This window comes from Oncorhynchus nerka, unplaced genomic scaffold, assembly GCF_034236695.1.
Source record: "Oncorhynchus nerka isolate Pitt River unplaced genomic scaffold, Oner_Uvic_2.0 unplaced_scaffold_962, whole genome shotgun sequence".
NCBI lineage: Eukaryota > Metazoa > Chordata > Actinopteri > Salmoniformes > Salmonidae > Oncorhynchus > Oncorhynchus nerka.
This window is the reverse complement of record NW_027040353.1, coordinates 199,569-214,045: the sequence shown is the minus strand read 5'-3', so window position 1 is coordinate 214,045 and position 14,477 is coordinate 199,569. Positions and strand designations below refer to the sequence as shown.

Genomic DNA, 14,477 nt, shown 5'->3' with positions numbered 1-14,477 from the left:
AATTTGTTAATAATGGATTTAATGGTGCTCCGTGGGATGTTCAAAGTTTTGGATATTTTTTTTTAGAACCCAACCCTGATCTGTACTTCTAAACCACTTTGTCCCTGACCTGTTTGGAGAGAACCCTGGTCTTGATGGTGCCGCCCCTTAGTGGTGTTGCAGACTCTGGGACCTTTCAGAACAGATATATATATATATATATATACACACACATACACACACTGAGATCATGTGACACTTAGATTGCACACAAGTAGACTTGATTAAATTAATTATGTGACTTCTGAAGGTAATTAGTTGCACCAGGTCTTATTTAGGGGCTTCATAGCAGAGGGGGTGAATACATATATATACACACACACACACACACACACACACACACAACACTTTTACATTTTGGATTTTTTTTTAAACAAGTAATTTTTTAAATTTCACTTCACCAATTTGGACTATTTTGTGTATTTCCATTACATGAAATCCAAATAAAAATCTATTTAAAATTACAGGTTGTAAGGCAACAAAATAGGAAAACCGCCAGGGGGTGAATACTTTTGCAAGGCTCTGTAGAGTTGTATGGTTTTATAAACTGTGAAATCAATTGTTTTTGTTTGATATACATTTTAAAGTGAAAAATCTGAGTCTACGCAATTCTAATACTGTAGAACTGCCCATAAAATGATGCTTTGTAGTCCACACACACCAAGCCAGACATGGCTAGGATTTCTCTAGCTATTTAAACCCCCCCATTCCATCTACCCCAGTCTATATGTTATGGTAGTGTTATGGTAGTGTTATGGTAGTGTTATGGTAGGGCTGGGGTAGTGTTATGGTAGGGCTGGGGTAGTGTGTTATGGTAGGGCTGGGGTAGTGTTATGGTAGGGCTGGAGTAGTGTTATGGTAGTGTTATGGTAGGGCTGGGGTAGTGTTATGGTAGTGTTATGGTAGGGCTGGGGTAGTGTTGTGGTAGTGTTATGGTAGTGTTATGGTAGTGTTGTGGTAGTGTTATGGTAGTGTTATGGTAGTGTTATGGTAGTGTTGTGGTAGTGTTATGGTAGTGTTATGGTAGTGTTATGGTAGGGCTGGGGTAGTGTGTTATGGTAGGGCTGGGGTAGTGTTATGGTAGGGCTGGAGTAGTGTTATGGTAGTGTTATGGTAGTGTTGGGGTAGTGTTATGGTAGGGCTGGAGTAGTGTTATGGTAGTGTTATGGTAGTGTTGGGGTAGTGTTATGGTAGGGCTGGAGTAGTGTTATGGTAGTGTTATGGTAGGGCTGGAGTAGTGTTATGGTAGTGTTATGGTAGGGCTGGAGTAGTGTTATGGTAGTGTTATGGTAGGGCTGGGGTAGTGTTATGGTAGTGTTATGGTAGTGTTATGGTAGTGTTATGGTAGTGTTATGGTAGTGTTATGGTAGTGTTATGGTAGTGTTATGGTAGTGTTGGGGTAGTGTTATGGTAGTGTTATGGTAGTGTTATGGTAGTGTTGGGGTAGTGTTATGGTAGGGCTGGGGTAGTGTTATGGTAGTGTTATGGTAGGGCTGGAGTAGTGTTATGGTAGTGTTATGGTAGGGCTGGAGTAGTGTTATGGTAGTGTTATGGTAGTGTTGGGGTAGTGTTATGGTAGGGCTGGGGTAGTGTTATGGTAGGGCTGGGGTAGTGTTATGGTAGTGTTATGGTAGTGTTATGGTAGGGCTGGAGTAGTGTTATGGTAGTGTTATGGTAGTGTTATGGTAGTGTTATGGTAGTGTTATGGTAGGGCTGTTATGGTAGTGTTATGGTAGTGTTATGGTAGTGTTATGGTAGTGTTATGGTAGTGTTATGGTAGGGCTGGGGTAGTGTTATGGTAGTGTTATGGTAGTGTTATGGTAGTGTTATGGTAGTGTTATGGTAGTGTTATGGTAGTGTTATGGTAGTGTTATGGTAGGGCTGGGGTAGTGTTATGGTAGTGTTATGGTAGGGCTGGAGTAGTGTTATGGTAGTGTTATGTGTTATGGTAGTGTTATGGTAGTGTTATGGTAGTGTTGGTAGTGTTATGGGTAGTGTTATGGTAGTGTTATGGTAGTGTTATGGTAGTGTTATGGTAGTGTTATGGTAGTGTTATGGTAGTGTTATGGTAGTGTTATGGTAGTGTTATGGTAGTGTTATGGTAGTGTTATGGTAGTGTTATGGTAGTGTTATGGTAGTGTTATGGTAGGGCTGGAGTAGTGTTATGGTAGTGTTATGGTAGGGCTGGGGTAGTGTTATGGTAGTGTTATGGTAGTGTTATGGTAGTGTTATGGTAGTGTTATGGTAGTGTTATGGTAGTGTTATGGTAGTGTTATGGTAGGGCTGGGGTAGTGTTATGGTAGTGTTATGGTAGTGTTATGGTAGGGCTGGAGTAGTGTTATGGTAGTGTTATGGTAGGGCTGGGGTAGTGTTATGGTAGTGTTATGGTAGTGTTATGGTAGTGTTATGGTAGTGTTATGGTAGTGTTATGGTAGTGTTATGGTAGTGTTATGGTAGGGCTGGGGTAGTGTTATGGTAGTGTTATGGTAGTGTTATGGTAGTGTTATGGTAGGGCTGGAGTAGTGTTATGGTAGTGTTATGGTAGGGCTGGGGTAGTGTTGTGGTAGTGTTAGGGTAGTGTTATGGTAGGGCTGGGGTAAAACGTGGGGTAAAACGTGGAGCTCTAGAGTAGGACAGCATTGGAACTAGCTAAATTCAAGACCCAGGTAGTAGTGCAGGTTGGAGGAGTGCTGTGCTGCCATGACTGAGTGGGGAAGACAGAGGGATTCGTAGAACACTCCAGCTCATTATAGTGCACTAATAGGTTCCCTCCCTCTCTACAGGTTGACAGAAACAGAGGGATTCGTAGAACACTCCAGCTCATTATAGTGCACTAATAGGTTCCCTCCTTCTCTACAGGTTGACAGAAACAGAGGGATTCGTAGAACACTCCAGCTCATTATAGTGCACTAATAGGTTCCCTCCCTCTCTACAGGTTGACAGAAACAGAGGGATTCGTAGAACACTCCAGCTCATTATAGTGCACTAATAGGTTCCCTCCCTCTCTACAGGTTGACAGAAACAGAGGGATTCGTAGAACACTCCAGCTCATTATAGTGCACTAATAGGTTCCCTCCCTCTCTACAGGTTGACAGAAACAGAGGGATTCGTAGAACACTCCAGCTCATTATAGTGCACTAATAGGTTCCCTCCCTCTCTACAGGTTGACAGAAACAGAGGGATTCGTAGAACACTCCAGCTCATTATAGTGCACTAATAGGTCCCCTCCCTCTCTACAGGTTGACAGACGGTGTATCTCCAGTCTACTGGACTCTGGCTCCTGGCATCTCCACACCGTTCTTCTCACTGACACACAGGTCAGTGTTAATGATTAATGTTATTTACTGGTTGTTTAAGCACAGAAATGCACTGTGAGCTTAGCACAACGTTCTCTATAGACAGACCTGATGATGATGTAGTGGACTAGCAACTGATCTACAGTCAGGTATATTCTACCACCCGAATGGTTAATATTAGCATTGTGCGTATGGTAATCTGATCCTAGATCTGTGGTATGGTGGATTGAGTGTCCATCTTCACCCAATGTGTGTTGTCAGTGCAGCGAGGCAACAGGTGTCATGCCTTGGTCTATATTTACTATTACAGTGCTTTGCCTCCACCTTGTGGATATGTGATATAACTACATCAGCAGTGATTTTGTGTTGTGATGAATGTATTCATTGGAGATCATTTGGATTCAAGATGAATGCAGACAGTAATGCAGACAGTGATCTGGTTGATTGTTAGCAATCCTTCCCTGATGGCCAATGACGCATTGATACGGGCCCAACATTTATTCTATAGTCAAATGCACCTCTTACCAGTGCAATAACATGTCTATATTGGGCTTCCTGCAGACTAATCTAGATATTACTGTAGCCTGCTGGTATGTTAGCTTTACCACGGCCTCCAAGAGTTCTGGACCTTTCTGGCAGAACACGGGGTTACATTGTAGCAGGCGAGCGGCTCCCAGCTCCTTTATAGCTGTTCTGTCCCTCAATTACTACATTAGAAAGAGAAAACGTTCATGGAATGAAAACCTCCCAGTGCAGAGAGGCATCAGACAGACCTGGGTTGAAGTACTATTTCAAATATATCATTTGCTTGACTGAGCTTTACTGGCTTTAACACAGACCAATGGAATAGTCCAATAGCTGCAAACGTTAACCCATCTACAACTCTAGATAGGCTAGAGGGCAAACTCTCAAAGTATTGGATCGAATACCTAGGATAGGATAAAGTAATCCTTCTCACCCCCCTTAAAAGATTTAGATGCACTACTGTTCCACTGGATGTCATAAGGTGAAAGCACCAATTTGTAAGTCGCTCTGGATAAGAGCGTCTGCTAAATGACTTAAATGTAATGTAAATGAGTTGAAATATCTTGTACGAGGAGGAGGAGACATGGGGAGGAGACATGGGGAGGAGACATGGGGAGGGGCGGGAACCCACTGGTCGGGGCACTTTAACTCTACACAACTCCCCAAACTGGCTCCTTCACATCCTGTCCATTGGGTTTGGTCGGCACACGGTAGCTTCAGTCCTGGTAGCCATGACAACACCTGCTGTAGCTAGCTCGCCTGCAGTCTAGAAAGCGGTTTTAAAATCTGACTGTAGGAGGATTAACTCCCCTCTAGACACTGATATAAAAATCAGGTTGTATGCGATTACCCCCAAATGGCTAAGGTTAGGTTTAGTGGGGGTTAATCTGCTCCTAGATCTGTGTGTGTTGGGTCTGAGAGCCACAAGGACACAACACATGTAGAGGTAAATGTCTATGGATCTGTCTGCCTATACAGCCATGAGAGTGAAGGTGGTCATGTGTTTCAGAGGACATAGTAACTGCCATTATTGCCTGTTTGCTATGAATTTAACACAGTAACCAGTGGGCTTTGATATGATTAAATATACATCTTTGCAGCCTTTCTTGCTCACCATATAACTTTGTCTCGTATTTGTGATTGGAAAACGAAAAGTCGACGAGGCTATGTGCAATAGGAGTTTAGATTTAAGCTAGGCCTAGTTGTGTCATCACTTTACTCTCCTATATGCAGATCAACAAATCAACAGACTGTCAGTCAGTCTGATATGAGACGCAGTGGCCTCTTATGTTCATACAGTAAAGTAGTGTAACGGTCAACACTTCTACCCAAGAGGCTACATTATTGTACGACACGACACTCCCCACAAGGTTCGATTTGTTGCGCACTTGACTGTTCACCTGCAATGATAGTCTCGCTGCCCCGCAATGAAGCAACAATGCCGAGATAAGAACTCTTCAGCGTTCCAATCCACCAGCGGTGGCACAGCCTAGTTTATGCATTGTGAGAAAACAACGACTGGTAAATAGATACATAAACCAGTAACCCATCTGTTTGGTTGGTTGGTTTTCTGTTTATTGTGAAAGTAGAAGTGATAGACTATGTCCATGATATGTGAATTGCAGGCAAGTAGACTACAACTTCGACCAGAGAGTCCACAAGCACACCACACCACCCGGGCTGGAGGCTTTGACATCCGCGTGAGCTCGTCTCTGTTCTCCAGCGTTTCCTACCATCCTAAATCTGACCGTCGGGAAACGAACTGACAATCTTACAACACCGGTAATGAAACAGCTAGAAATATAATGTACAGAATCCCGATGAAAGGTTTCGAGTTACAACGGATACTATCTTACCTCGTAATGCTTCATCTTGGCAGTTTGTGCTCGCTCTCATCCAAGGTGAGCGACGGGTCGTGCCTTCCAATCAGAGCAAGAGGAAGCAGTGATGGCTTTCAGGTACCCAATTGGTCCAATGATTGGGAAGTCCAATGGTTACCTATTTAATATCGCGTCCAATCAATGGGTCGGAAAGCTAAGTAGATATGCCGTACTTCCCGTACTGTAGCCAATGGGGGAGTAGATTCAAAAATGGAGTGATTCGTTTGGACAAATGGGAGATGCGGGGTAAATTGTATTAGCGGGTGATTATATTAGTAAATCTTACATTATCAACACCAGGGACAAGCTACATACTGACTTTACAGATGAGCTATTTGACTTCGTAGATTACTGACTGTTATATTGGGCATAATGTGTCAGCGATGGTTTTCAAAAGCAGCAAGGCTGTTTGCCAAGGACAGGCCTGGACCTCTTTGTGGGAATTTGACCAAGAAGAGGCTAGTAAAAGTTGAAATAACGTCATTATTTAAATAGAGAAAGGACAGGGCTCAACCTAACGCATAGTACCTATAAACCTGAAGCATAGCGAGGACTACACCTATAGTTCCAACAAACGCGACAGACAAACCACATTATGAGGGAATCAGTTTTGTTCAGGGGATCCATATAGGTTTTCCTCTGCGCAGTTTGCAGACACATTGTGAAACATTCTGTTCACTAACACGAATCGTTTGATACATCCAGTGAGTATAAACAAGTCTATATACGATGTGAGTAAAAAAAAAGGCCATGGTGGCAAAGTAAATACAATATAGCAAGTAAAACACTGGAATGGTAGATTTGCAATGGAAGAATGTGCAAAGTAGAAATAAAAATAATGGGTTGAGTTTCGGCTCGACCACAGAGGCGTGTCCTGTCGAACTGTCAAACTCAGTGACGCTCTGTTAGGCGTGATCGGTCCCAGGAACTTTCGTCCGATAGGAGTTGAACTGCGTTCAGACTCTTCCTGATGCTGCTAGAAAATTCTCGAACTTTCTGCGCGGGTATAAACTAGAATGGGTCCCAAGCGGAGCTGGCAGAACGGTAGCGTTCTTCAACAGTAAGTGTACAGTTCAGGTTAGGTTTTAATACGTTTATATACCATTCCATAGATATACTACCTGCAACCGGACCAGCGCATTTAAAGAGAACTACCCGTCTACCTTGTGCGAATCTGATTGGCAGTCAGCACAGGCTCAAGCAAGGGAGCTTTAAACTATTTCTCGCAGTTATTCGGAATTAACACACCGACAGCTACATGGTGAAAATGGGTAAAGACTACTATAATGTTCTGGGCATACAGAAAGGGGCGACGGAGGACGAGATCAAGAAGGCTTATCGCAAGCAGGCTCTGCGTTACCACCCGGATAAAAACAAGTCTCCCAAAGCCGAGGACAAGTTTAAAGAAATAGCTGAAGCTTATGACGTTCTGAGCGACCCAAAGAAAAAGGACATTTACGACCGATTCGGTGAAGAAGGTACGTGTTCTATTGACCAGACACAACTTGTTATTATTAAAAGTGATGAATAAATACACGTTGTTTTCCGAAGTACTTTTAGTTAGGGAGGCCTATCGGAAACGATTTCAAAGCTGCGATTATAAAGATGTAAAGCTGAATCATTGTCGCTGGACATTTGGATGAGTATTACGGCGAAAAGGCATTTCAAGATCTGTCTCAAGAACCTGCCTCTTTTCCTCTGATAATCTACTATTCTTCAGTGTTGCTGAAATCGTTGTATTTCTAGTGTTCTAACGCTTTGGGCCACAGAAGTTCCAAAAACAAACGCTATATGCTTATAACAAACCAAGCAATAGCTCATAAACCTTCCCTCCTCGGCCTGTGTGAGCAACAGTTTATAAGCCTACATTTCTTAGCCTATGTGAGCTATATTTTATAACGAGAAAGGGCAAGACAGCAGGTTTATCGCATCTATCAGTTTTCCCCCATTCTCCATTCTTATGATTGTGCTGCAAGGGATTCGCGAGTTCCAACAAGAATCCCTTGCAGCACAATCATAAGAATGGAGGAGGGGGAAAAAACGGATAGATACAATAACACTGCACGCCAAGAGCGGAGCGGCGAGGGAGAGGTGCGCGCCCACTACTGGAAGGTTCGGGCGCTGACGTCACCGCGGGGCGGAGAGTTTGACTTTGACAGTTTGGCGCTGGCCTGTCAGCAAGTTTCTCAAACGACAGATAGTGTGGCTGTGTATGTGAAATGGCTAGCTAGTTAGCGGTGGTGCGCGCTAATAGCGTTTCAATCGGTGACGTCACTTGCTCTGAGACCTTGAAGTAGTGGTTCCTTGCTCTGCAAGGGCCGCGGCTTTTCTGGAGCGATGGGTAGCGATGCTTTGTGGTGACTGTTGTTGATGTGTGCAGAGGGTCCCAGAGGGGACGGACTAAAATTATACTGTTACACTAGGTTACAACGGTGCTGCTGTGTTCTTATCAGTTGTCTTTAAAGACCAGTCTAGATAACTCAATGGTCAAGCTGCATCATTCCGTGTATAGCAACAGACACTGTAGACCACAGGAGGGTGGTGGCACCTTAATTGGGGAGGATGGGCTCATGGTTATGACTGGAGCGGAAGTGGTGGAATGGTATCAAATACATCAGACACATTGTTTCCAGGTGTCTGATGCCGTTCCATTTGCTCTGTTCTGGCCATTATTATGAGGCAGCCTCCCTTCTATCTATACACACAGTGTTCCTCCCTTCTAGCCCTACACACAGAGCGTTCCTCCCTTCTAGCCCTACACACAGTGTTCCTCCCTTCTATCTCTACACACAGTGTTCCTCCCTTCTATCTCTACACACAGAGCGTTCCTCCCTTCTATCTCTACACACAGTGTTCCTCCCTTCTATCTCTACACACAGTGTTCCTCCCTTCTATCTCTACACACAGAGCGTTGCTCCCTTCTATCTCTACACACAGAGCGTTGCTCCCTTCTAGCCCTACACACAGTGTTCCTCCCTTCTATCTCTACACACAGAGCGTTCCTCCCTTCTATCTCTACACACAGAGCGTTCCTCCCTTCTATCTCTACACACAGAGCGTTCCTCCCTTCTATCTCTACACACAGAGCGTTCCTCCTCTATCCTACACACAGAGCGTTCCTCCCATCTAGCCCTCCATCTCTCTAGCCCTCCACACAGAGCGTTCCTCCCGTTCTCCCATCTCCCTCCACACAGAGCGTTCCTCCCATCTAGCCCTCCACACAGAGCGTCCCCACACAGAGCGTTCCTCCCATCTAGCCCTCCACACAGAGCGTTCCTCCCTTCTAGCGTTCCTCCCACTAGCCTCCACACAGAGCGTTCCTCCCATCTAGCCCTCCACACAGAGCGTTCCTCCCATCTAGCCCTCCACACAGAGCGTTCCTCCCGTCTAGCCCTCCACACAGAGCGTTCCTCCCGTCTAGCCCTCCACACAGAGCGTTCCTCCCGTCTAGCCCTCCACACAGAGCGTTCCTCCCGTCTAGCCCTCCACACAGAGCGTTCCTCCCGTCTAGCCCTCCACACAGAGCGTTCCTCCCGTCTAGCCCTCCACACAGAGCGTTCCTCCCGTCTAGCCCTCCACACAGAGCGTTCCTCCCGTCTAGCCCTAGCCCCTCTATCCCTACACACAGAGCGTTCCTCCCGTCTAGCCCTCCACACAGAGCGTTCCTCCCGTCTAGCCCTACACACAGAGCGTTCCTCCCGTCTAGCCCTACACACAGAGCGTTCCTCCCGTCTAGCCCTACACACAGAGCGTTCCTCCCGTCTAGCCCTACACACAGAGCGTTCCTCCCTTCTAGCCCTCCCTTCTACACACACAGCGTTCCTCCCTTCTATCTCTACACAGAGCCCTACACACAGAGCGTTCCTCCCCGTCTAGCCCTACACACAGAGCGTTCCTCCCGCCTCCTACACAGAGCGTTCCTCCCTTCCTATCTCTACACAGAGCGTTCCTCCCTTCTATCTCTACACACAGAGCGTTCCTCCTTCTATCTCTACACTACACACACACAGAGCGTTCCTCCCTTCTATCTCTACACACAGAGCGTTCCTCCCTTCTATCTCTACACACAGAGCGTTCCTCCCGTCCCTCTAGCCCTACACATTCCTCCCTTCTATCTCTACACACAGAGCGTTCCTCCCTTCTATCTCTACACACAGAGCGTTCCTCCCTTCTATCTCTACACACAGAGCCTTCCTCCCTTCTATCTCTACACACAGAGCCTTCCTCCCTTCTATCTCTACACACAGAGCGTTCCTCCCTTCTATCTTCCTCCGTCTTATCTCCTACACACAGCCCTCCTTCTATCTCTACACACAGAGCGTTCCTCCCTATCTCTACACACAGAGCCCTCCACACACAGAGCGTTCCTCCCATCTAGCCCTACACACAGAGCGTTCCTCCCATCTAGCCCTACACACAGAGCGTTCCTCCCATCTAGCCCTCCACACAGAGCGTTCCTCCCATCTAGCCCTCCACACAGAGCGTTCCTCCCATCTAGCCCTACACACAGAGCGTTCCTCCCATCTAGCCCTACACACAGAGCGTTCCTCCCATCTAGCCCTACACACAGAGCGTTCCTCCCATCTAGCCCTACACACAGAGCGTTCCTCCCATCTAGCCCTACACACACAGCGTTCCTCCCATCTAGCCCTACACACACAGCGTTCCTCCCATCTAGCCCTACACACACAGCGTTCCTCCCATCTAGCCCTACACACACAGCGTTCCTCCCATCTAGCCCTACACACACAGCGTTCCTCCCATCTAGCCCTACACACACAGCGTTCCTCCCATCTAGCCCTCCACACACAGCGTTCCTCCCATCTAGCCCTACACACACAGCGTTCCTCCCATCTAGCCCTACACACACAGCGTTCCTCCCATCTAGCCCTCCACACACAGCGTTCCTCCCATCTAGCCCTACACACAGAGCGTTCCTCCCATCTAGCCCTCCACACACAGCGTTCCTCCCATCTAGCCCTACACACAGAGCGTTCCTCCCATCTAGCCCTCCACACAGACTCATTGTTTCCACAACCATGGGTGCATCTGCACATAGGAAATGTTTACAAAACATATATTGAAAGAAGTCTGGACCAAAGCCACAAATGTTTAACTCTCTCTCTCTCTCTCCTCCCCCTTCCCCCCCTCCCTTCCTCCCTCTCCTCTCCAGGGTTGAAAGGAGGAGGCTCCCCAGGAGGAGGGGGTGTTCCCGGGGGCCCTAGTTTCAGCTACTCCTTCCAAGGCGACCCCCACGCCATCTTCGCCGAGTTCTTCGGGGGCCGGAGCCCCTTCGACCAGTTCTTCCCCCGAAACGGTGGGGGCCCAGACGGGGACAACATGGACACTGACGATCCCTTCGCCCGTTTCGGGATGGGGGGCGGTGGCATGGGGGTTCCCCGTTCCTTCAGCACAGGGATGGGGGGAGGGGGGATGGGGGGGCAGATGGTTGAGAAGCACCAGGACCCACCCGTGCTCCACGACCTCAGGGTAACCTTAGAGGAGGTTGGTTGGTTGACTTATGTTATTTGACCATTCAAGGTATCCATATACACACAGCACATCATACAATTTAAAAATTGGTGAACGCACCAATTTGTAAGTCGCTCTGGATAAGAGCGTCTGCTAAATGACTTAAATGTAAATGTAAATGTAAAAAGTTGTGTAGGATAACACCATAAAGCCTGGTTTCCATGGTGGTCTTTTGTAAAGGTGCTCTCAGGCTGCACTAAGAGAATGAAGATATCCCACAAGCGGCTGAACGCAGACAGACGGACCCTCCGGATGGAGGACAAGATCCTGGAGGTGGAGATAAAGAAGGGATGGAAGGAGGGGACGAAGGTCACCTTCCCTAAAGAGGGGGACGAGACGCCGACTAACATCCCGGCAGACGTGGTGTTCGTGGTCAAGGATAAGCCACACCCGGTGTTCCGGCGAGACGGCTCTGACATCGTTTACCCCGCCAAGGTCTCCCTCAGAGAGGTAAGGCAGAGTGGTCTGAACTTTAACTCAACTAAACATACTTTATTTTTACACGATCCTCTCCAAGTGCTCGCTAAACAAATTGATAGCACTTAGAATGACTCATTCTTGAACCTACAGACAACTGTTTGTATGTAGACTAGAGTGATGAAGTGTAACATCTCTCTCCCCTCTTCTCTCTCCCCCCTTTCTCTCTCTCCCCCCCTCTTCTCTCTCCGCCCCCTCTTCTCTCTCTCCCCCCCTCTTCTCTCTCCGCCCCCTCTTCTCTCTCTCCGCCTCTCCCGCCCCCCTCTTCTCTCTCCGCCCCCTCTTCTCTCTCGCCCCTCTTCTCTCTCTCCGCCCCTCTTCTCTCTCTCCGCCCCTCTTCTCTCTCTCCTCCCCCTCTTCCTCTCTCTCCTCCCCTCTTCTCTCTCTCCCTTCCCCCTTCTCTCTCTCCGCCCCCTCTTCTCTCTCTCCGCCCCCTCTTCTCTCTCTCTCTCGCTCTCTCTCTCACTCTCTCTCTCTCTTCCCCCCCCCCCCCTCTTCAGGCGCTGTGCGGCTGCACGGTCATCGCCCCCACGTTGGACGGCAGGACAGTAACCGTGACGACAGGGGACGTGGTGCGTCCTGGGATGAAACGCCGCATCACGGGGGAGGGGCTTCCTCTGCCCAAGCGGCCCGATCGCCGCGGTGACCTGCTGGTGGAGTACGAGGTTGCGTTTCCGGAGAGACTGAGTCAGAGTGCCAAGGAGACCATCGCACAGGTGCTTCCATCCTAGTCCTGATGGCTATAAACTATGAACGTCTTCAGGACAAAACGGACGGAGCAGACGAACAGTGAAAGGCAACATGTGGCTGTCCTCCCTATCGACCAAAGAACGTTTATCAACGCCATTTTCTGTTCCTTTCCAGACGATTCTGTGTTGAATCGCCATCGTTAAACGACACCCATCAGGTGACCTACTGCGCACGGCCAACTTTCGTTACGGTGTCTCTTGACCTTTAGTTGAGGAAACTGTCACTCTGGACCTCGTGAGTCCACTTCAGAACCACTAGTGAACTGAGGAAACTGTCACTCTGGACCTCGTGAGTCCACTTCAGAACCACTAGTGAACTGAGGAAACTGTCACTCTGGACCTCTGCTGCCATGTATCTATTCTAGGGGTTTAGGTATCATGGGTTGTTTTCATGTATCTATTCTAGGGGTTTAGGTATCATGGGTTGTTTTCATGGTTTTGGATTCTGATCAAATCAATAGAAAGTATTGCCACTGATCACTGATCAATACCCATAGTGTGATAATGCCCATAGTGTGATAATGCCCATAGTGTGATAATGCCCGTAGTGTGATAATGCCCGTAGTGTGATAATGCCCGTAGTGTGATAATGCCCGTAGTGTGATAATGCCCGTAGTGTGATAATGCCCATAGTGTGATAATGCCCATAGTGTGATAATGCCCATAGCGTGATAATGCCCGTAGCGTGATAATGCCCGTAGTGTGATAATGCCCATAGTGTGATAATGCCCATAGTGTGATAATACCAGTAGTCATTGGTTTAGAAGAGAAACAACGCTATTGGAATGTATAGAAATATAATCTATAGAACGGACCTTCCCATTCAAGTCAATGCTGATTCCATTTCTATGCTTGAATGGTCTTTACTTTTCCAGGATGCCTACAATAACAGGGTGGAGGGAAGTGTGAGTGAGAGCTGTGTGTTTCGGCTAGTGTGTATGAGTTAGCTAACTAGGTGAACTTTATGTACAGAAATGGTTTGGAACGTATGACTTGCTGTAGGATCTGGGCTATGTATGGTGTAACTGTTAGATTGGGTACTATGTATGGTGTAACTGTTAGATTGGGTACTATGTATGGTGTAATTGTTAGATTGGGTACTATGTATGGTGTAACTGTTAGATTGGGTATGGTGTAACTATGTATGGTGTAACTGTTAGATTGGGTACTATGTAACTGTTAGATTGGGTAACTGTTAGATTGGGTACTATGTATGGTGTAACTGTTAGATTGGGTACTATGTATGGTGTAACTGTTAGATTGGGTACTATGTATGGTGTAACTGTTAGATTGGGTACTATGTATGGTGTAACTGTTAGATTGGGTACTATGTATGGTGTAACTGTTAGATTGGGGAATATGTATGGTGTAACTGTTAGATTGGGTACTATGTATGGTGTAACTGTTAGATTGGGGAATATGTATGGTGTAACTGTTAGATTGGGTACTATGTATGGTGTAACTGTTAGATTGGGGAATATGTATGGTGTAACTGTTAGGACAGTAACCATGGGAGATATAGGCTTTCATGTTAAACCCATAGCATTCCTCTTTACTCAGTATTATACCCAACATGTATCGTTGCCACCTGTTGTTGATGCAGTAAGTGAGAACTATCCAGAAACTCATATAAAGCTGTTTAATTGAGCAAAGAATATCAACTTTTGCTGTGTAATTATTTATGCATTGAAATGGAAGATCCCTCACCTCAATATAGGGACCATTATTTCTCCTTCAAAACAGGAACTAGTTTTATATTTAAATCATGTAGTTTATATTCAAGGAATACTTTTAAGAAAAACGTTAACCCTGGACAGAATCTTCTAAAACTACAGCCAGACTTAGTTTGCTATACATTTGTCATGTATGTATTATATTTCTGAACAGTTTGCTATACATTTGTCATGTATCTATTATATTTCTGAACAGTTTGCTATACATTTGTCATGTATGTATTATATTTCTGAACAGTTTTCTAT

General features: G+C 46.5%; 1 protein-coding gene across 1 annotated transcript; it reads left to right on the top strand.

Annotated features, from left to right (window-relative positions):
- Positions 1-6,807: 6,807 nt before the first annotated feature.
- On the top strand, positions 6,808-13,629 carry LOC135570645 (dnaJ homolog subfamily B member 1-like). Its single transcript, XM_065016586.1, has 4 exons — positions 6,808-7,218; positions 10,914-11,245; positions 11,453-11,722; positions 12,250-13,629. Exons 1-4 carry the CDS (start codon positions 6,999-7,001, stop codon positions 12,478-12,480), a joined length of 1,053 nt encoding a protein of 350 aa, XP_064872658.1. The 5' UTR covers positions 6,808-6,998; the 3' UTR covers positions 12,481-13,629.
- Positions 13,630-14,477: the final 848 nt, after the last annotated feature.